The 22,780-nt window shown below is 34.1% G+C and overlaps 4 protein-coding genes across 7 annotated transcripts in view; all 4 read right to left on the bottom strand.

The window, feature by feature from the left end:
* The window catches only part of LOC129794116 (uncharacterized), a 40,973-nt gene extending 18,669 nt beyond the window's left edge, over window positions 1-22,304 (bottom strand). Inside the window, exons 1-2 of the mRNA XM_055834745.1 lie at window positions 21,854-22,304; window positions 9,127-9,454 (exon numbers count right to left, since the gene is read on the bottom strand). Of these exons, the coding sequence (XP_055690720.1) occupies window positions 9,127-9,229 (103 nt within the window). The 5' untranslated portion in view covers window positions 9,230-9,454; window positions 21,854-22,304. The remainder of the gene's footprint in view (window positions 1-9,126; window positions 9,455-21,853) is intronic.
* Window positions 1-22,780, bottom strand: part of LOC129794093 (GPI mannosyltransferase 3) — a 1,193,052-nt gene that overhangs the window by 1,028,877 nt on the left and 141,395 nt on the right. The gene's annotated exons all lie outside the window — the stretch shown is intronic.
* The window catches only part of LOC129794120 (cytoplasmic tRNA 2-thiolation protein 1), a 1,132,104-nt gene that overhangs the window by 1,028,877 nt on the left and 80,447 nt on the right, over window positions 1-22,780 (bottom strand). The gene's annotated exons all lie outside the window — the stretch shown is intronic.
* LOC129794129 (plasma membrane ascorbate-dependent reductase CYBRD1) overlaps window positions 1-22,780 on the bottom strand; it is a 1,128,201-nt gene that overhangs the window by 1,028,877 nt on the left and 76,544 nt on the right. The gene's annotated exons all lie outside the window — the stretch shown is intronic.

The following is a 22,780-nucleotide window of genomic DNA, read 5'->3' as shown; positions in this document are numbered from 1 at the left end:
TTATATTAAGATATTCTGGATTTTGTCGGCAGACAAAATCCAGGTTATATTAAGATATTCTGGATTTTGTCGGCAGACAAAATCCAGGTTATATTAAGATATTCTGGATTTTGTCGGCAGACAAAATCCAGGTTATAATAAGATATTCTGGATTTTGTCGGCAGACAAAATCCTGGTTATAATAAGATATTCTGGATTTTGTCGGCAGACAAAATCCTGGTTATAATAAGATATTCTGGATTTTGTCGGCAGACAAAATCCTGGTTATAATAAGATATTCTGGATTTTGTCGGCAGACAAAATCCAGGTTATATTAAGATATTCTGGATTTTGTCGGCAGACAAAATCTTGGTTATAATAAGATATTCTGGATTTTGTCGGCAGACTGTCTGCCGACAAAATCCTGGTTATATCAGGATATTTTTATAAAACCTGGATATAACCAGGATTTTGTCGGCAGACAGTCGCAGACAGACCTGGATTTTGTCGGCAGACTGTCTACCGACAAAATCCTGGTATATCAGGATATTTTTATAAAACCTGTTGGCGGATTCAGCACGCGTCAAGCTTTGTCGGTACTCTATATCGGTATTTGTGCATTTAAAAGTCTATGTCGGTATTTTCATACCGACATAGCGTGACGCGTCTCGCTGAAAACGTCTCGTTGAGCTCTAGAACATACTAAAATTTCAGATCTCTAGCTATAAGGGAAGTGGTTGACAGTATTTCAAAATGGCGGACGGCGGCCATTTTGAATTTTTAAAATGCGAAAAAATGAAATTTTACACCCACATTTCTATAGAAAACTTCAAACCGGAAGTCTCTATCTATTACCGTTCTCGAGCTATAAGGCAAAATGGGGACCAATGGCAGGCCGGCCGGATCAAAAATTTTCCACCACCAGTTTTGGAATGTGGGTTGTCTGAAACGTGCTCATACCAAGTTTGAGCCCGATCTGAGGTGGTCGGTTTTTCCGACGATTACAATACTTGGTATGCCACGATTGTGGTATACCAACTAATATTTTACAGAAGTTGTAACGTTTCTTTGTTAGAAAAGGATTTTAAGAAAGATTGTTTCTTCGTCAACTGTTACGCGTTTGGCATTAACTTTTTATAAAATAAGTTGAAAAGAAAAAAAAAATATTTTCTCTTCAAAGTGCACTTTGCGCTTAAAATTAACTTATTATAAAAAAGTTTTTTTAGAGGTAAATTGTATTTTTAAATCATAAGAAATTTTGAGGTTTTTCATAAATTAAAAAACTAAAAATGATCAAATTATTATTATTTTTTGAGCACTAGTCGACTTTGAGTCGACTTGAGATCGACTACGACGACTTACGACTAGTCGACAAAATTGATCAACGACGACGACTCAAGAAAATCCATCGACTAGTCACTAGTCGCGACTTCAACTCGACTAACTTCGGTCTCTAGTCCCAATACACCCTCACTCTTGTATAATTACGTTGAATTAATTGCCAGACACTCCCGGCAAACGCTTATTACACCGTTCTAATTGCATTAATCATCTCAATTATCAAAATTTACTTGCTCTATGGAACTGCATCTGCAATTGTTAGTTTCAAATTTCCATCTCATCCCCAGAGGGGGGTGGCTGGGAGCTTTTTCCCCTTGATGCCGGAAGGGATATACCAACTACTACCATATATTACACCCACCCACAGGACATTTAATGAGGTCCATATTAGATTTTCATTGAAACATGCATACTACCAATGCCTTTTGAACACTCATCCCCGTCCCATCTGTGCCCCTTCGTCCCACGAGTTGGGGGGGGGGTTATCCACCTCAAACCATTTTCAATTAAGCGTCCGTCACGGGGAGATGCAAATCTCTGCAATATATTTAAGCTTGTACCACGAAAACCCAAACTTCCTCGGAAAATTCACCCAAATACTTCCCTTTGGGAGTGATTTACTTCGCCACGAAACCCAACACTCTATTATCAGTTTTTGGAGTGAGCTTTTTCAACTCAACACCAACTTGTGGGTCATTTTTCAATTCATACTTCCACCAACGACTTAACACGTTATCCGAGATTTTGATTATGCTGGGATAGCAATCTCCAAGAAATTCATCTCGTAAACTCACGTAAAATATCAAACTTTGGGGAGTCCCTTTCAAAGTCAACTTAAAGAACGAATATGAAACTCTTGAAGAAATTCGCGTGAAAAGAATGAGAAAATTTTGATATTACGCTTTTAGCTTTGTCGTGGCAAATTGGATGACCGCCTACACTCCTTAAGGATATTTTAAAGTTTTTATTTTCCTATTTATAAATTGCTACTTTAAGCTTAAAGAGTAGTAGGAGGATTTAAATAAATTTTTTATTATTTTTAAAGAAATCTCAATTTGAAATTTAATCTCATTAATATCTTTTAATAAATTATCACATTTTCAAGAGTCAATGAAAAAAGTTTATGAAATTTTTTTTAATAAAAATTTTCCAAAGAATTGAATGGATTAACGTAACAAAACCATTTAAATTTATTAACACCGGCAATTTTCTACTCTGCTATAGGATGAAACTAAACTCCATTGTGTTTTTGGGGAAATCCTTTTTTCGTATTGAAATTCCCATCATTTGAATTTGTAGAAATTTTTCATTTCCCTTTTAGTTCAATTTTACCTATTCACACCTCTCCCGGTGTGGTTTTTAATTATTCAGCAAGTTACCAACTGAATTTTCCCTTTGGAACTGTGTGTGTGTAGCTTGTCAGTGTGTACTCTCATTTTCCCAGAACAAACCCCCAAAATTGTAAAAAAAAAAAGCGTAGGATACGGAAAATTGTGTATGTGGAAACGCATTTTTCCAGTTTCACTATTTTTGGTGTAGTTCCAAGAACGATAAATGGATGGACTTGGTGTCCTCATTGTTGTGATTTTTTTTCTACATCTCTCTCGGTGGAAATTGTTTTTCACTTTGATTCTTTTCCTATGATTTACCCCGCACCATGCCACCCCAAACCATCCCAAAGTGACCATTTGTCCCCGTTTTCTGGGGTTCTCCTGCTTCTCTATACGTATATACAATATATTGCTGAGTCTCGATGAAATGAAAGTGGATGCGACCCCATATGAGTGGGGTAGTGTGCGGGGGTGGCATGAGGCTTTGTCGAAGGATGGTTGAGCGAATATATATGACACAATGAGATTTGCTCTAGGCTAGCAATAAACAAACACATATTTTATTTATTTATCCTGTCATATTTGATAAGATTTGCTTACCATGTGATTATTGCACTAAAGCAGGGGTGTGGGTGTGAGAGTACAAAGGGAATAAAAAATGAAAGAGAAAATCCAGCGTGTATATTTGGTGAAAACGGAAGGAGAAAATAAGGAAATCATTTTATATTGATGAGAACAAATAAACATATGAGTGTATTGATACAGGATTTCTCAATTCAAATCTTTTCACAATAGGATTTCATGGATATATCCCTCTATAAATCGGGCCCTATTGATCAATAAAAATTTCTCTGAAGCTCCAACTGAAGAACATCAGTGTAGCATGAGATGGCATTACGGGGGATTTCCTGCAAATCATTAAAGCATCTATACAGTGATATCGTGAGAAAAAACTATTCCATTTAGCTATGAGACTGTCAGGGGGTTTGTGACCCATTTTCATTTTAAATGAATCTGTTTAAATTTATTTACAGTTCTATTTCACATTTTACTTTTATTAGAAAAATTAAATCAGTGGGATTTTTATTGAGATCTCCTGGCTTCTTTTACTTCTCAAATTAGCAAATTCAAGAGTAAATTCAAATATTATGAAATACCCATCTAAATACAAACAGAGGCTACAATGTAACGAGACACAATTCATTTTGTTAAAAGATTACTTTCCATGGTACTTGAGATACAAACAATTTTTACAGGTAGCTTCCTTGGTTGCTTCCTAAGGAATATTTCAATGTCACCTGAGAAATAATAAATGAGGTCTTTCTCAGTGAAGACCAGGGCAATTTTTACAGGAAGGAACAATAAAGTGGTGACTTTGAGAAGACAAAGAACAGAAAAGGTTCAATAGAGTTTACAGAGGAAATACTTAAAAAAATCACGCAAAATTGAGTTCTAAAGTATTGTATATGTAACAACAAGGGGAAAAAAGAAAATATAGTTTTTATGTTTTATGAGAACTTCTTGGAAATAACTACATATTTCTCACTATTTAATTAAAGCAGAGAGAGAGCGAGTTCATTGTTTTCTCAGAGACAATTTGTGGTATTGTGTTCCAATATAATTAAGAGATCTTCAGAGGAGTAGTCTGGCGAGATAAGTTTCTGCCCAACATTAACATAAATTGCAGTATTCAATTTATTGTCTTTGAATAATAAAAGCGAACTGCAAGAAAAGTTGGAAGGAAATTCTATAGGCAGCAAAACGGGGAAAATAATTAAGGTTCTGCATACCTAACAACATAAAATTTATTCTCTCTTTAATAAACTTAAACATAAATTTTAAATGACAGTAGATTACTAAAACATCAATTTTTATTCTAATGATTAACTAAAATACTAATTATTTGATACACATTTTTCCAAAAAAAACAACAATAAATCACAAAATTCTAGCAGCTATAGAGCAACACTGTGCAACTTTAGAATTATGACATATTATTGTTATGCTTATGACTGCGAAGCATTGGATTATGCAAAAACAGAGAAAAAGTAGCAAAAAGTTGAAGAAAAGTTTAGAAAAGCCATCAGACAAGAAAAGTCTGATGAGAAATGTTTTAATAGTGTTTGAAAAATTTCCAACTCACATCCAAAAAGGACATGCGGACTTTTTAATTTAGATAATTTCTCAGAATGAGAGATTGCGATGCTTCGAAGCAAAGTTGCGCATTGTTGAGTGACATCCTTTGAGAGAAAATTAATTTGCTACACTCTGTGGTCTTTTCTGGTTTTGATTTTGATGAACACAAAAATAGATCAAGCATAAGATTTTTTTTTCGTATTTTCCGGGGAAAAATTCTCAATTTCTTTGTGCTGCATTATTTATCCGCTAATTCCCAAATCATCTGCGATGTATGGTAAAGTATAAGCAATTGTGTTTGGGGGTTGTTTGTTGTAATATAATTCAATATTTCTAACAGATACCCCCCGGGAGGATAAGATCCCAATGCGGAGGATAGAATGTTTTCACTTTAGCCCTTTCCGCATTAAGGGTATGCCTATTTTCTCAAACCACCCTTAAATTGCCGGAGTACCTACCCCAAGAAATGTGTAGCATATATAACTACAAAACATTATCACGCTAATGCTAAAAACACACAATTTTCCAGCTCTCTCGTGATGGACAAATATTTACTGATTAAGTTTAAAACTCACCCATTTTCCCCAGACGTTATACATCTATTACGAAATTCATGAGAGTGAAACTTTTCGCTGAGAATTTGCATATTTTTTTAAGTGTGAAATTAATCTAATCATCAGTTAAAGTTGAGTGGATTATTCCTGTATACCAGGGGATGAAATATGAGCGGATAATTTTTCACACAGATATTAAGGGTATTAGGTTTTATTTTTGCGTGAAAGTTTTTATGAAATTTTCAAATAAAAAATATTCTTTTTCTTTGTTGTTTTCTAAAATGTATTTTAAGCTATTTTTATTTATTTAAAGGATGTTTTTGAAAATAAAATCCAAAATTTTCAAATTTTCTAAGTCATAGGTATAGTTTTCCATTTAGCTTTAAAATTCTCATTGAGACTCATAAGAATATCAGTTAAAAGTTTTTCAACTGATATTTTGTTTGCTGAAATATTCTGCAAATAACAGAGGGACAAGATCTAAATTTAATGATGACCAAGAGTTTTAGCTGACTTTAGAGCAGTATGTTATAGAGCTAAAACTTTGTTGCGTTATTTTTTTCAATGCAAAAAAAGACCAAAAAGCAGCATATTTGAGGAAAAATATTATGTTTTCCTTGCGTGTTTGATAATCTAAATGAAAATCTCCGAATAAACTTCACATCATTCGAGATTCTCTAGACACATATCTTGTGAAAAGTTGTGCAATGTTTGCGGATGCATTTTATTTGAGTGAGAAAAACACACATTCCCTTTGATCTGGGGATGGTGTATCCGTATATAGCATTTACATTGGAAGCATACACCGACATAGTCCAACGTGACATTACGTTCAAATAGGGGCTATATGCCAATGCATATGCAAATCTATTATGAGATTAAATCAAATTTAACTTTAGTCATCTGCATGTGCATTTCACGCCCTTTATTCGCAGCACAAGCTTTCCTCGTATTATATATCATTCCTCCGCTCTCTCCACAAGCTCAGCCCCCCCTTGCGACTGAAATGCTTCCACGCTGTCGCAAGAGAAAATAATTTACCTCACTCCACTTTGCAGAAAAAAAGTACATATTCAAAATGCGTGCCATGGAGATTCATAGCAAAAAGCAAGTGGGTGCTGGAGTGGAATAAAATTTCTGGTCATCTGATATTCCATTTTAATCAAATTTTCCCTCACTCAACACTTCGTTATATACAAACATGATGCGGCACATTAGAAGTGTTGCGAAAACTGACTACCGGAAAATTGACTTAGGTCAACATAAAATCACAACAACACCTATCACATCAGATATTCATTAAATTATTTTAATTTCAATAAAATTGATTAGCAAACATGAAAACACGTATTGATACATTCATGTCCCTCTATTAGCTTCGAATGAAACCCATTTGATAAATTAAATTTTATAAGTATAGTAGGGGAGAATGGCTCAATTTCGACCCCTAAAACTAAAATTAGAAAATTAGTAAAATCAATACAACTCAGATTTGCACATTTCACTTTATTAATTTTGCTTGAAAATCATTATTTGTGTACTTTGAGAGCATTTGCATAGAAAGTTTTTATTTAAGTCAGATGTATTGGGTTAAAAAAAGAATTTTAGAATCTATTGGGCCGTATTTCAAGAATTTTAGTTGAAATTTTACTTTTCTTCACAATTTGGAAGTGAGAAAATTCGAAAAAAAAAATCCTGGAAATATCTAAGTTATTGAATTCTTCTCCATTCTGAATAATATTCCATTAAAAAAAGTAGGTACCTGAGGGGTCTAAATTGCTCCATCCTCCCATAGAATTTTTAATTTTTAACTTAAAAAAAAATATATATTTTGATAATTTTTTCTTTTTTTTCTGAAAACAATGTTAGAGCAATAATTATAAAACAGCAAAATGAGGAAAAAATAATAAAATCACACCAAGAATTAAATTCCCATATTCCACATAAATATTTGAAATTCATTAGAAATTCTTTCTCTGAGCTTCTACAAGGATTGAAATGGAAAAATAATGCAATTGAAACCATTAAAAGTTTGTGAATTTAAATAAATTTACGTTCCAGTAAGTTACTGGTAAGTTAGGACTCTCATCAAGACTTTCATCCCTCTTCTATGTCGTGATTGCCATCTTAAAACTTAAGCTCATAATGAGGTGGATTTCTGCTGCGATAGTGCCTTTTCCATTCTCTGCGAGTATGGAAGTTGACGCGCGATAGTTACCGAAAAGTTCAACTTTATCTCATTTAGAAGTTATTAAGATTAGGACGAAATGCCGCTGAGTGTGCGGAAGAAAGTTCCATGAGTCGAGAAAAAGCCATGGCTTCAATCTTCTCTGTGTATATGCGATTTTCTGCTTTAGAATCTTTCCCTTCTCGCCGGAATAAAATGGAGATTCTCCTTTTAATCTGGCAAATGAAATGGGATTTTGATTAAAATATATAGTACACATTCATTCCCCGGTATCCCCTTTAAATTCAAGTTGTGAATGAGTCCAATTCCGTGGGATATCTTCAAAGGAAAAAAAATAGAGCAATCAATTGATTCAGTTACCCGTAAAAACCAATTTCTTTGAACATTCTTTTTCTTTTATTCACCCCCTCAACCACGTGCAAAAAGTCCTAGAGAAACATCCCAAATAGATACTTTGGAAGGCATCACAAATCATACCATGATTTTACTTATACACAAAGACCCCATAATATCATTAGAGTAGGAAGGATTTAAAACAGCGTAAACTTCTGGCAAACATCAAAGATTTCAATCAAGTTAATGAATGAGGCTGGCTGGAATCTTAGGATTTTCTTGTCTTTTTTTTCATCTTTGAATTTTGAGAAAACATTCAAAGGAAAATGAGAAAAATTTAAAGCTAATTGGATACGGAAATGAATCAATATAGAAAGTCTGAATGAACATAGTTCGCGAGGTTTGTGTTTGGAATGAAATATTTATTGGTGATTCATTCAAAGTTGACAATAAATTTCAAAATTATTATGTTCAAATCAAATAAAGCTTTTATGCAATATAGATATATATATACATATATTCAGGCATTGTAGGTAGCATAAAATCCTTCAATTTTAGAACTAACAAATTCATTGTTTAATCTGCTTAGAACAAATGGAACCATTGTCATACATTTAATGTTTATTTATGCCATTTTCTTCCTCTAAAAAAAGCTTTATTGATATTCATAAATCCGGTGCTGTTAATAATAGGATTACTCGGCAGTTTATGCAAAATTTCTTCTCAAATAACTTTTCTGCATAGTTAAAATTATGCTAAGAGGAAAAATTTTCTTTCCATATGTGCCAGAATTTTCCTCCAAAATAGATGCAGCAAAATTTTCATTTTATTTAAAGGTGCTTTAGTCTTATTCGCGCAATTAATAAAATAAATTGTTTAATTTTCGCCATAGTGATCCTAAGAATGTAGAAAACATAAACTATATATTATGCAAAATTCGAGGAGGCAACATAAGCTGCACATTGTGAACCAACAAGCATCCTGACAAGCGTAGTACTTTAAATTCATTAAATTTCACATCTCTAAAGGTGAAAAATCCTCCCGCTTAATCCAAAAAGGATGAATTTACATTAAGAGTTTGGAGGAGTGTGGAATTTGCACAAAATTCAGTATTAATCATTGAGTTTGACATGCTGAATTACAGGTAAACTAATTATTTACTTTTGGGGGAATGTTCAAAGTTTGTTTTACCTGTCGCGAATGAGGCGGGAGGTGTATGCAAATGTTATAAATATATAGTGTTTTAAGCACATATTAGAATTACCGTGGCAAAATCCCGAGCATCCGAATATAATTGTGGCAATTATTTGCAACAGTTGCACGTAAATCGTGGGAAGTTGCCTGACGCCCGGAGGTTTTCTCTGCATAATTTCCGAAAATGGCGGATGTTGATGTGGTTTGTGTCTCGATGGTTGGATGTGGGGGTGTGGGGAGGCGCTCCTGATGGCGGTTGAAGGAATGCTCCTTAATTTCGGGGCTTCTCCTCTTACGTTTGGCACCTTCTTCTCTTTGCCACACGTATTATCTTGTATTTATCATTTGTGTCGGGAAGAATTTATCACCGCACTTTCTTGCACATTGTCACGAGTTATCTGCAGGTGGGGAAAAAGAGAAAGAGAAAATGTGACATTTAGAAAGATTGTCCGTGAATTAAATGTATAACACACTCATTTACAGTCATTCCATTCTAAATTAGAAACACACAGAAACATCACCCTGAGGTGGATGAAAATTGAGAGATCTTCAGGGAATTTTGAGGACTGTTTTCGTTGGGGTAAAACATTCCTTTCGCACAGTAGCATACGCCAGAGGAGATGACTTTTCCGGTGTACAGAGCACTCGTAAATCACAATTTATACAATTAATCATTTCTCTCATTTCTCTACGCGGATGATGTATATAAATTCTTAAGTGAAATTAAGAGATGATTATTCCAAAGTTTTGTACAAGAAGAAAATTCTCTTCAAGACAGATTTCTTGCTAGTTTTGTGGTTTTAAATTGAGAGAAAAAAAAAAACAAGAAATCTGATTGAATCAAAACACAAAAAAAGCTCTCAAGTTTCCAACACGGATGTTCTTAAAAAAAACCTATTTGAACTCTCTCATTTTTGCGCAAAGAGTGCTTTTTATTGACTTTAAAAATTCCATTTCGTGCAGTATTTCAAATATTCACATTATTTTAATAAGAAAAATCCTGCCGCAAGTGGAAAAAGGTTTTTTTGCCGCAATATCTGATTTCCAAATCGCAAATGCGGAAGAAAAGACTACACCGAGGAAAATTGCAGAATGTCGCACACAATAACACACCAGAGTGAAACTGGAATTCTCAAAATATGCGGATGAGGTGGTGAGAAAATGAAAATTGAGGGACTTGATATCAACGGCGGTTCCTCGCAACATCCCCGTGCCGCATGGAATAATATGTATTTTGTGCGGGGATGTGAATTTGCATGGTGCGAAAAGGGAAATGGTGCAGAATGTATGTCGAGGAGGTTTTGGGGGCTCACGAAAGTTTATCAAGAAATTGAATTATATTCCTATCCCTGTGTATGTTGGGAAATTTTATGTGGTTATGTGAAAATGTCCAGATGAGGGTTGTTGGCAAAATTTCGCACAGTGTTCTGTTGCGTGGGCTTTTACGTAAAAGCTCCTGGTGGTGTCTTTGTGGATTTGTGATCCGAATATACAAGTGAAAATTGAAATTAATAAATTGACAGCAATGGGAAGAGTGTACCACCCAAATCTAATTATCTCATTTGCATACAGGAGAGGTCTTTACTGGAAAATTTTCTTCATGTATCCCCATGAAAGAAGAACAATTTTCCTTGACATTTTCCCATGGCTGCGGTAGAGATATTTTAGAGAAAGTTTCAGAAAATAAGGTTGGACGGACGGATATATACAAACTTTGAGTCCAGAGAATTCTTTTTACTCACTAATTTTATTAATACAAAGACCAATTTTCTTAATGAAAAGCATTTCAAGCTGCATTATTATTTCATTTCAAAGTTTAAGGGCGTTTTTTCCTAAGAAATCATGAGAATTATCAAGAAATTGAAATAAGATTTTAAAGAAAACATGCTCTGTAATATTAAATCTTCTGAGTGAACATTTTTCTCTTATTTAATTAATTTTCGAGATTGTCATCAAATATGAATGACTCTATTTCTCACGATTCACCTGCTTGCCACTTTACAGCTACTCTTTAGCTACTTATTTTTTTTCTTCTCTTCACTCATAAAGCAACCTTTTTGCCACTTGTGCCAACTTAATAGCCATTCTGCAACTTCTTTAATTTTCTTCTCATAGTCTTTAAGGTCATATTAATTGCAATTTAATCGGTATTTCTGTTAATCAACCCCCTTGCTCGTTATCATTGCAGGAAATGGCAATTAGAACAAATTTTAACCACACATGTTTCTCTATATAAATACAGGTTAAATTAAATTATTTATATCAATTCTCTGAAAATAATTTCCAACCCGATCAATTCAGCTTACTATAATACAAAATGAAACTAATTAATGGAGTGTTTGAAAAATAGGTAAATTAATTTTATTAAATTAATTCATGTTAATAATTTTGTGCCAAATGTATGTGATGATTTTATATAATTTGTTGATTCCATAATAAATTGGGTTAATTGAAAATGTTTTCCATTAAAGAACTAGTACCTCAAATTAAATAATTATCCCGGATTTAATAATTATACATACTCTATGTATAAAATACAAATATCTTTTACACCAAAATAGGGGAAAAAAGTTCTTTCTGCTCACTATAAATTAAAAAAATTATAAGGAAATTGTTAATAAAAAATAAATGAATGAAAAGAAATTAATTTGACATGGTTTATCTTTTGAAGATTGTACACGACAAAGGGCATTGAATTGGTTCTAGCAACATCCTATTTCCTTTTACAAATCCAATTTTATAAATGTTATGGCAATATTCTCTTTGTTTTCTTGTGAGCACCTAATGAAGGGCACGTAGAGAAAAATATTGCTTATTGGGGCCAAAAAAAAAATCCATTGAAGTGGATCAGAGGCAGAAGTGACCAAGAACATCCAATTGAGCTGTGCTCAAGTACCAGCTGATAGGTCTAAGGGTCGACAAAAGAACAGTCCTCAACTGGAGGAGACATTTTTTGTGAAATTTCAATCACATTTCAATGTTCCCAAAGGTCACGGCGTACGAAATCACATATTATGTGTAGGACGGGTAGGCAAAAGGAATGCCCACAAATTGTCGCGTATATATAAGAAATTTTCATCCCCCAAAAGCATTTGGGAGGGAAGAAGGGAGTGTACGATGGGTGGGAAGCACATTGGAATATCATGTTCTTCTCATATCACAACACCATCATTACCATCACGATGATATTGTTGTGAGTCAAGTGAGGAGGGCTCACAGAGTGTTGTGCCCTCTTGTCGATGGAGTGCATTTGGCCCCCTTGCCGTGCCACCTCGACAATGGCACATAAAGAGAAACTTCTACTAATCTCATCTCAGGGTACTACAGTGCTTGGGAGTGGAGTGTCAATTACCTTGTGTGTGATGTCATGAGAAGGAAGACGCCCCAGGAGTGGCGGGGACAAACATCTTCACTGCTTGAATGTCAAAAGAAATCAACTAGGCGGGTGGTATTCGATTATATCCACCCTCCTGCTTTTTTTCGCTTCTACTTCCCTCTGTGTACAGAAAATACACCATAAACTTTGTCCACCCTCCCACAAAACAACCCCCCAAATACATGAATGGAGTGAGATTTAGTTTATATCCAGTAAATAGTTGAATTGAAACCAAAGCGAGGGCACTTTTTATCCGCATGCACACAGAAAAATCGCTATTGAATTTGCAATAAATATTCATAAATAAATAAAAATACTATATATGTATATAAAAATAAATGGATCATTTGCGTTTTTGTCTCTTTTTTTTGCCCTTGCTTCCGCATGTTTGAATAAATTCCTCCTGACAGGCGGAGATTTGTGCTTTTGCCCCAAAGCTCGGTATCACCATCTCAAAAAATTCCACCCCCAAAAGTCGACAAATTTAATCACTGCGAGACAGGGAAAATTCATGGTGAATTAGAGATGATAAATTGAAGAAATGGAAAATGGTATAAAAGGAATTTTCTGGGAAAATTGCATTTATCGTGATTGTGAATTGAGCACCTGGTGAAAAATTCTTATTTTCTTACCAAACTTTAATTTAAAAATTACATAAAAGAAATTTTTGTAAAAAAAAACTCTTTTTTAGATATTATAATAAGTTTTAATGTATTACTAAGATCTTTAAACTAATCAAACCAACATTTTTCCATCAACATTATATTTAGAACATTTACCAAGTTTACTTTACATAAAAATGGCATAAAAAGTTTCTTTTTTAACAAAAATCTTTTAGAATTAATTAAGAAAACTTTTAGAACTTCTTGTCAAAAAAATTCAAGAATATTGATTAAAAAATTAGTTTTCTGGACAATTCTGAAGTTTGACTTCATTAAATAAAGATAAAAGAATTAATAAAAACAACATTTTCTATGGCTTCAAAAAAATGTTTAGGCAAGTTTAAATTCATTAATAGAATGTAGGTCAAACATAACCACATACGTATGTAATGTTCGCATACATAACATTATTATAAATCATTTACAAATTTTTAAATAAAGATCAGATAAAGGCTATAAATAATATTGGCTGTTGGCAAATTTCTCGATGATACAATGTCAAGATTTTATCTCTTCTTTGCCATACTTAACGCTTTGGTGCGTAGGCAATAAAATTCATGTTCTTCATGTTCTTTGCAATTAGCATAGAATATTGTGCTCGCCCCGGAAATCATTGTCAATAAATTTAATTCAACAGCTTTTTGGAAGGACACATCCGTTGTGTGTCCTACCGATATCTCCGAGGAATTTTCGATTTGTCTTCCCATCTCCCCACCCATTTTGGTTTCCATGTCCTGCCACCAAACTCACCCCCGCCATACCCGCCCGGGAGTTTATCGAACACGGAAACATCCCACCCATAAACACCATCGAGGAAGACATCGGAGGAGAGTGTGATTTTAGTATGGATGATGGTGGGTGAGGGAAAATTTTGGTCGCAAATCCCATTTCACGAATGAGCACAGCATAAGAAGCCGTAATAGGAGATTTTAATCAAGAATGACTTGGCAATGACCGGAAATTTGTACCAAAATCACTTTGAACTATATAGAAAGGCAAAGAGAAGGGAAAAAAAGGCAAAGAGAAGGGAAAATAAGTAAGAAGTCTCACCACGAAATAATCTTTTAGTCAATTGATGTCATTTTCCTTTAGTAATAATTCGTAGTAAAATCTGAAGGTTTTATTGCATAAAAAAATTCTACAGAGTCAAATTTTCAAATTTTCTTTACTTCCTTATATACAAAAAAATTTCATAAAGTCCTGGGGGTGAGAAAACTTACTTACTTGCTTTCAGATGGAGATAAAATTTCCCTACATGTATTATATGTATTTTTTAAATCTATTAAATAAAAATCTCATTTCATATTCAAATAGTAAGAATGTGAAATTGAGAGGTAAAAATATATTCGTATTTCGTTAAACTACCATACCACTCGCCTTTGGTGCTCTCTCAACACGAAATTTTCTCTGCAACTTTTACTTTGGGTGAAATTGCAATTTTCATGTGAACCCCATGACTCGTGTTCAGTTCATAAAATTTTTCTGTTCACGGGAGATACACGCCACCCAAAATGCCACCAAACTCAACCCCCATCCACCGCATCAACCCCATACACTGTGAATTTCTTGGTAGACAAGAAAATACGCCCCGAAAACTTTGAATAAGGTTCCCTCAAACATGACTATGGCGTGTAAAGTGTGTTTTGCTACTCTTTCCGTGGCATCTACCGTCCAAACCGCACACATTCAGGTAGATTAAACTCTTTGTTGAAATATTTAAATTTAATAGAATCCTTCCTCAATAAGACAAAGGTAAATATTGGAAGGAAAATTGAAAAATTTTATTTCCATTTTCTCTCTTTTTTTGGTTATTCAAAGGAAAAAGTGAGATAAATTTCCCAAACAAGAAAAATGTTGATATAACTTTCCCACCTGACTAGCATGTTCCACATTGTACATTATGTATAGCATTCTGGGGGAGCATAGTCGGAAAGTATTCTCTCTGTGGGAACTTTTTCCACCAGGGTCAACTTATCAGCATACCTACAAGCTTAACATGCAATATTAAGGTCTACCCTGAGGTATTCAAGAAATTCCCTCTCACTTGCTGGGTGAATTTCTTCACCCCAATCTTTCTTTGTAAAACACATCATGTGCGAAAAATAATTCTGTGAGGGAATGAAATTGACACTGTCAGAAGCACTTTTTGTGCAGCACTGAAAAATTCTACCCCATTGTAATTTACATGTATAAATTCAAAATTGGATATTCTTTTGTGTGGAAATGTGGGATCAAATAAATAAAATGTTTAAAAAAAAAAGTAGAAAATGATCAAAAGCCAATAACACATAGTAAATCCACATCAAAAACACAGGTTATACAGATTACTAAATAAAAGAGGAAAATTGTGTTGGTATTGACTGAACAATTTAAAAAATTTCTTTTCTTGGAATTTTTTTTTTTTTTCTAAATTATTTCTCAATGATTCTAAATATCTTAAAGAATTATTTTAGTTCCTAACTCTTCAAGGGCTTTCAAAGGACTATCGATGATCTTAATCAAGGAATAAATAATCTCTAAGAAGAGACTGTAATCATATAGAATCTTATCGTTTTGAGACGGTTAAGGAAATTATAAAATTTCCACGAAAAATTCCCTCAAAAAAGCATGCATGAAAACCTAGGAATATTAATGAAAATATTTTTCAAAAGCAATTTTAGCCGGGAGATCTTCTATGTCCACAAACACTTCCGAGAAAATGCTACCGAAAAAGGATTTGTTTGCCTAAAGACTTACCCAAAATATATTACGCCGAGATGGGTCATTACCGAGAATTACTCAAAAAGACACTCATCCAAGCGGGCTATAGTATAGTCCTTTTAACTCCCATATAGACACCCAAAAGACACCCACGAGTTTTCCGAGTTACTCAAAAGTCTATTCTATGTACCCAAATAACATCCCTTCCCCTTATATTTCACTGAAAAGATAACCATAAAATATCACGCAAACGTGCTCTCGATAGTAATCTTAGAACAAAACTGAGATTGTTAGAATTGAACTATTTTCTATGTTCGTCTCTTCGTCTTTGAAAAATTATGATTTTATCATAACTAAAGTTCAATTAGTTTTGCAAAATTCATTTAAAATATGTCAAAGTTCCATAAATTAACTCTATTTTAATTTATTTATTTAAATAGAAAAGTTTTTTTTTGCATTTTCAGAGAAAATATTTGTCTGAAATCCAAATGATTTCTGAAAATTTCTCGTGGAAAATTTTCTGTTTTTCCAGAGCTTTGCTAGAAATGAATTATTCTCATGGAATTATTTTTAGCACATTTTACAAACTTTGTAACTGGGAAAGGATAGATACAAAGTATATGTAATGGTACATAGTAAAGTTTATTTTACTTAAAAGTTGCTTAATTATGTTCCGAAATATAAAGTTGTTCATAACCGGAAGAGCAATCTATAACACCGAGGGAATCGATTGCGCAACAATTTGTGTAGTGAATCTAATTGGTGTTGCGGGTGACACTTTGTGACATCCTTAGGTGATTCTGGGTCACAGTGTCTGCTCAATCAGTAAATTTACGAAGAGAGAAAAGGGAAATTTTGATGGAATTCTTGCAACTTTGCAACATTCATTTATGCGAAAAAGATATGCGGCAGTAGCGCGTAAATCAAAGGAAAAAGCTAAAAAAAGAGCTTCAATGTGAATAGCTCAAAGTAATTTTCACTTCACTGTGTGTTGTGTGAAAGTTGGTTAACTCCATAAGATACAATTTATAATCAAATCAGTCAGTGATCTCACCGACAGGGATGGAAGTGTAGCGCCACCCTCAATCTCATCGACGATGCCTCATCGTTAAATAGTGCTTTAGACATGTAGCGAAAATTCACGGTATGAGGCTAATGAGTTTTCTCGCGTTCACATAATCCAAAATAGATGTAGCGGGGAGGATGAGAAAATTTTTCCTCATCATTATGATGTTCTTTATTGACTGATGAACTTTTGATGGTATAAGCGGATTCAGCAGGAGAAAGTTTTCAGTAAAACCAAAAGTAAAACAGTTCACAGTTGAGAGGAATCATACAAATTGCATTCACTGCCATGAAGATTATAAAGTTAATGCTTTAGCGTTTGTTGACATGAATAAGTTGGGCATAAAAGGGATGATTTTTGGCATCATTTTTGCCTCCCAAATCATTTCTGAGTGAGAAAACTTTTACGGGATTTTTCTCGTTCATGCGAGAAAATTGCGTATGAATTTGAGAGCACCGTCCCTCTTTATTTATTGACCTTCCATTCAATGGTTCTTCCGTGTGTATTTGTGAATTATGTATATATCAATGTATGTATGTATGTACTATATCAATATATTACATTCACACCCTAGTCCCTTTTTACCTGAACCCTTAATATATCATGGAGATTTTTCTCACACGTTTTCTAATACAAATTCAATTTCTATTTTAAAGGAATTTATCTGATTTGGAAAATCTTCTGATTGAAATCCTTGGAATGAATTTGTTAAAATTTATAAGATAATCTTCCTCTGGGTTTAGTTTTCCAGGTAATAGAACAAACTTTAGTCAAGACAAGAAGTCGCGAGTCTTTTTGAGCTGACTTAAAAACAAACGATTTATAAAGATCTTTAGTCAGAGACTTTAAAATCTCGTTTTTTTTTCTTCAATGAGGAATTATAAACTCTAAGCGTATTATTACCGTAAAAGAATCTCTGATGAGTTTAAATAAAAATTCAGTCTCGCCCTTTATCTTTTAATTAATTACACTTAATCCCATCTTTCCATCCGGGCGAGCCTTGGCGTTACAAATTCCACAATTTATTTAACCAGACGCATTTTTAATAAAAAAAGCTCACCCAAATTTGATTTAAAAGCTCTCATTCCAACACTTACGGGTGGTTTGTATAGAACACCTTAAAATGCTATGATGTTAAGACTTTAGTAAAAGTTTCCGAAAATATATAGCTATGATAACTAATACATTACAGTGGGACCCCAGTACAACGACCACTCCGATGTACTCTTCACACTCATTATTTTCAATGCGCGAGAGTAGTTCAACCAAGCGGTCGTTGTACTGGGGTTCCACTGTATGTATATTTTACTACGTTTGTGAAGTTATTTTGGTGAAATCCTTTACGAATAATTTTAGTATAGAGCACAAATAGCCGGTGTGGATGACTAATGATTCACCTGCTTTGACTTCCCAACTGACTAATAACTAGTTATATTCTGTGTAATATAACCCCTATATCGGATGGAAAGTTCCATCTACAAACCACATAAACTTTCACCGTACTTGCACACACTTTGACTTATTCTTCGAAAAAGGTTATTTTACCAAACTCTAATTAAATTTCCCTGCATTAGCTTATTATGCAATAAGTCTGATGATTTAGCAGTTTACTTCGTGGAAAATTGCGGGTAAATTTGGAAAGTAGTTTTCCTTTTTGTCTTCAATTAACTATTGCTGATAAGACTTTGAAACTTTCCAAGATCTTTCTTGATCCTAATTAAAATTGATTTTATTTGAAATTTTATTTAATTAAATTTATTACAAATTTCCGAAAAATCTGTAAATTATTTCCTCAAAAAAATTTTTATTCTGTACTGAAAAAAACAATAGCTAAACTTCTCTGTAGAAGGTTGAGTGCGAGTCTCTTAAAGTAGTCTCACTTAGAATTGGCAAAAGTGCTAAAATACTCTCGTAGAATTGTTGCGGATTTTCTCCTGTTCACCAAAATAGTGATTCACTCACCACGTAAAATTGGTGAGAATGAAGACAAATTTTCAGGCTCTGAGAGCTATATATAGTGTGTGTATACGAAAAAAAAAGAAAAACAGCGTAAGACACCAAATAAGACATTTGGAGAAAATTCATTGGTTTTTTTTTCGCTTCCATCTTGCTATTCGGGCTAAAAGACGGGGTGAAAGTGAGGAAAAAAAAGAGACCAAAAAGGCAATTTGCCATGGATTCAACTAAAATCCCTCTCACGTAGCACTAAACTTTAATCTAATTTGATGTGAATTTAGACATAAACATACAAATTCCCTCTCGACGCGTTTGGCTTTCTTCATGCCCCAGAGTTTTTCGGTGGTGCGCAAAATGGAAGAAAATGATGCAAAATGCCCCAATTGAATCGCGTATTCAAATAAAAATGATTTCTTTAAAACTTATTGGAAAGTATTCGCGTGGCTATGGGAGAGAGAAAAGTGAAGCATTTTCACGCTGATGCCACACAGTGAATTTTCCATACAGGAGGGAAGATTTTCCGCGTTGATTTGAAATTTTGGCAGTTGCGGAAGAAATTTGGTGAGATATAGCTGTATTATCAGATATATAGCATCATAAACAGCGCAATATGGTGCGAATTATGAATGTTTCTCGGGGGAGTTTGAGGGTTGGTTGGTGAAATTCAATTTACTTGTCTAAACTTTTCGACACACGCAAATTTTGTCAAGTTTGTTCATGAGGGTGAATTAAGTGACGGTGAGATTGAGCTAAAACCCAAACAAAACAGTTTACATAATGTTTAAGCGCTGTAATTACAAGTAATCTGACTTCCTCATCCATCGACGTGATTCTGAAAACATGGATGGTTTAGCATAATATATATTTTTTTAGCACCAACCGGAAGTCATGTATGAAAAAATATAGAACAGGTAATCATTCATTTCATTCTAATTTACAAAATATTACAAAATACGCCTCTAAAGAGGAGATTCAGCGTTGATTTCAGAATATTTTTGCATAAATAAAAGCCCTGCCCATCGCTTATGCCCATTTTTTAATAACTTTTTTTTCCAAAAAAAAATCAAAACCAACGCCCCTTCCTCTATAATATCCCTTCCTAAAACTCTTTGTTCTTTACATCAAAATGATAGAAGCTCTACTAGGCAGTATGCGAATTTTTATGAAAGCTCATTTCCGAGAAAGTATTTTGATTAAAAATATGCTGATGTATACCTACATCAAAAGCGAATCAAAATGCATTTTCACTCTGGCTTCATTGCAAATTACCTGCAATATGATATTTCCTAAATTAACAAATTTTATGTTATAAAATACACACAGAGCTTTTTGAAAAAGCTCGCACACCAAAAATAAATTAAGAGTCATTTAACATTTTAAAATTTTCATAAAACTAATCGAGAAACTTTGCATAAACTGAATTAAAACGCCTCAAGTTTATAATGATAAAAAGAACGTAAATTAAAGTTTAATTGATATTGCCGAAATTGCTTTTAATTAGATTTTTTTTCAACTTTAAACTTTTGAATCCTCCATTTAACAGATTTTAATTTTTTTGTAACAAAAACTCTAATTGTACACTAGAATAATAAAATTTTTCTGGTGTTTTTTATCACCATAAAAGTTCTGCTGGATGCTTTATTCACCTCTAAAACAAGAAGTTTGTAAAAAAAAAGTCTCTGGTAAATCTCATTTTTTTCCTCTTGCTTTTCATACAAATATTTTCAACGTTTAATACGTATTTTGTATGCTACGTATTCAACGCACGATTCAACTATAATTCACATAAATTATATAAAATTCTTTGACCAAAAAATACATATGTATATAAATAGGTATGGAGATTGTAGGTACCTAAACGTTCAAACTTGCTTTGAAAATCTCATAAGTTTTTATGCATTTCTTTTGAATAAGCATCGAAATTAGTGTAGCAATAATAATATTTTATAAAAACGAAAAAAATTTACCCCATTTCAATGCTATTTTCCTTATTTTTCCACTAAGCTAACATTTTTATTCCAAGTTTATCCTTGTATGAAAAAAAGTATACATTAAGTACATTTTGAAGAAAATATTTGGCAGTTATTTGGCATTATATTATGTATAATATATATTTATGTGGCACATTAAATGGGTGAGCATTAAGCAATTGAGACGTGGGTAGAGCATTAGTGATGACTGTGGTTTATTTTCACATTTGAAGGAGTTTTGTGAAAAATGTTCCTTCAGCACCAGACTGCAATTAAACGATCAAAAATACTCTTGAGAAGTTAGAAAGTCTGACAAGTTCGATGTGGGAATTTTAATTAAAACACCGGTCCGTCAATATTGTTAAGTTGAGGGCGGAAGAAAAATAACAAACAAGTGCAGCAGGGAATTAAATGGTGTGTTTATGGAGGAGAATTGTGGGGTGGGTGAATGAGCAGAAAATCTTGGGGTGTGAAAAGTGTGATGGAACAAGTTGAGAAATCATTTGATGACTTTTGCTTGGGGCTGGCATGCGGAAGGTGGGATGCGAAAAGTCTTCTCCGCAGGTTACGGATCGTGACACACGAGTGGTATGAGAAGGGCATGGAGTTTCCTTTCTTGTCGATTGAAATCCCATTTGATTGAGGGGTTGGGTACTTTTTTTCTTCTCCTTATACTCGTGGGAATAAAAGAAATTCAACAACCACGAATTTTCTCCACCCTAGACTTTTTCAGTACACAGAGCACCGCTTAAAATTCTCTCGTTTTGTACGTTGATTTTTTTTCTGCGTCTCCATGAATTTTTCCTATAAATATTTTAAGTGCTTTTTTGTTCCTATTATCCATGAAAAGTATCGCCTCTGTGCTATATGGCTTCTATGAGAGAGCCCCCACAGTAGCGAACGACCATCGCAAACAATAGGGATGTGGATGTGATGGTTTGAAAAACGAAAGTTTGATTTTTATGTTGTAATTTTCAAGACAAACATAAAAAACACTCAAATCACTTTTCGTATCGCTGAAAATCCTTTCAAAGCAATTCTCTCAATTTTTTGCACACTCAGCGTACCTTCCACATCCACACGAAGTTCTTCGCTGGAGGAGGGGGTGTGATCAAAGAAAATTAGGTGTTTTTCAGAAAAGCCTCCAACTGACTCCAACAACAATCCATTAGCAATTTGTCAGTCACTTTTTCCCTCTATCTTTGCACTACTCGTCTCTCTGGTTAGGCTTTTTTTTTCAAACTATGTTGTCCTTAATGCGCCCTCCTCGGACCACCGCACACACCCCTAAATGTTTTCGCAATGCAAATCCACTGTAATCCGATATAGAACCTCACAAATCAATCACACAAACACTGCCAGTGGCAACAAATAGTAAATCGATTTAGGGGTTTTGGTTACAACGCTTCAGAGTTGGCACACGACGCATAAGTTGGTAGATTTCGATTGAGATGAACGTGATCCTCTCGGTACGGCAGTCCCCGCAGAACTACTAGGCTTTGATGCTTGGAAAGCTCTGACGAAGAACATGCTGAGACTCTTCCTCGGGCACTACATGCCGTTTACGTGACTGTAGCACACACCAAGAGTCCTCGCCAACAAATGCGCAAACTCCCACAATTTCCCCTCCATACCATAGACATACAAACGGACCACATGGAGCATACCGCCACAGCATCCCAAAATCTCTTGTATGACCATTTCCGTGGAAATTTATCACACCCGGCAAGTGCGCCCAACCATCACGGGAATGCACGTGAAATAACATTCCTCTCACAGGAAGGTAGCTCTGGAAAACCTCCATGCCACCACCGCAAATGCCAGGAAAAACAATCAATCGAGTTAGGGCAAATATGCCCATGAAGAAAGTCGAAAAGTTGGAACTGGAAAGTTCTGCAAAACTTCACGATGCCCACCTTTGCTTAGCTAATAAATCACTGCAATTGAAATTGAAATTCTATATTGAGTTTATAACTTGATATTTTCCCGCGAAT

This window comes from Lutzomyia longipalpis, chromosome 3 (assembly GCF_024334085.1).
Source record: "Lutzomyia longipalpis isolate SR_M1_2022 chromosome 3, ASM2433408v1".
NCBI lineage: Eukaryota > Metazoa > Arthropoda > Insecta > Diptera > Psychodidae > Lutzomyia > Lutzomyia longipalpis.
Note: the sequence above shows the minus strand (reverse complement) of the source record. Positions and strands in the feature narration are given on the sequence as shown.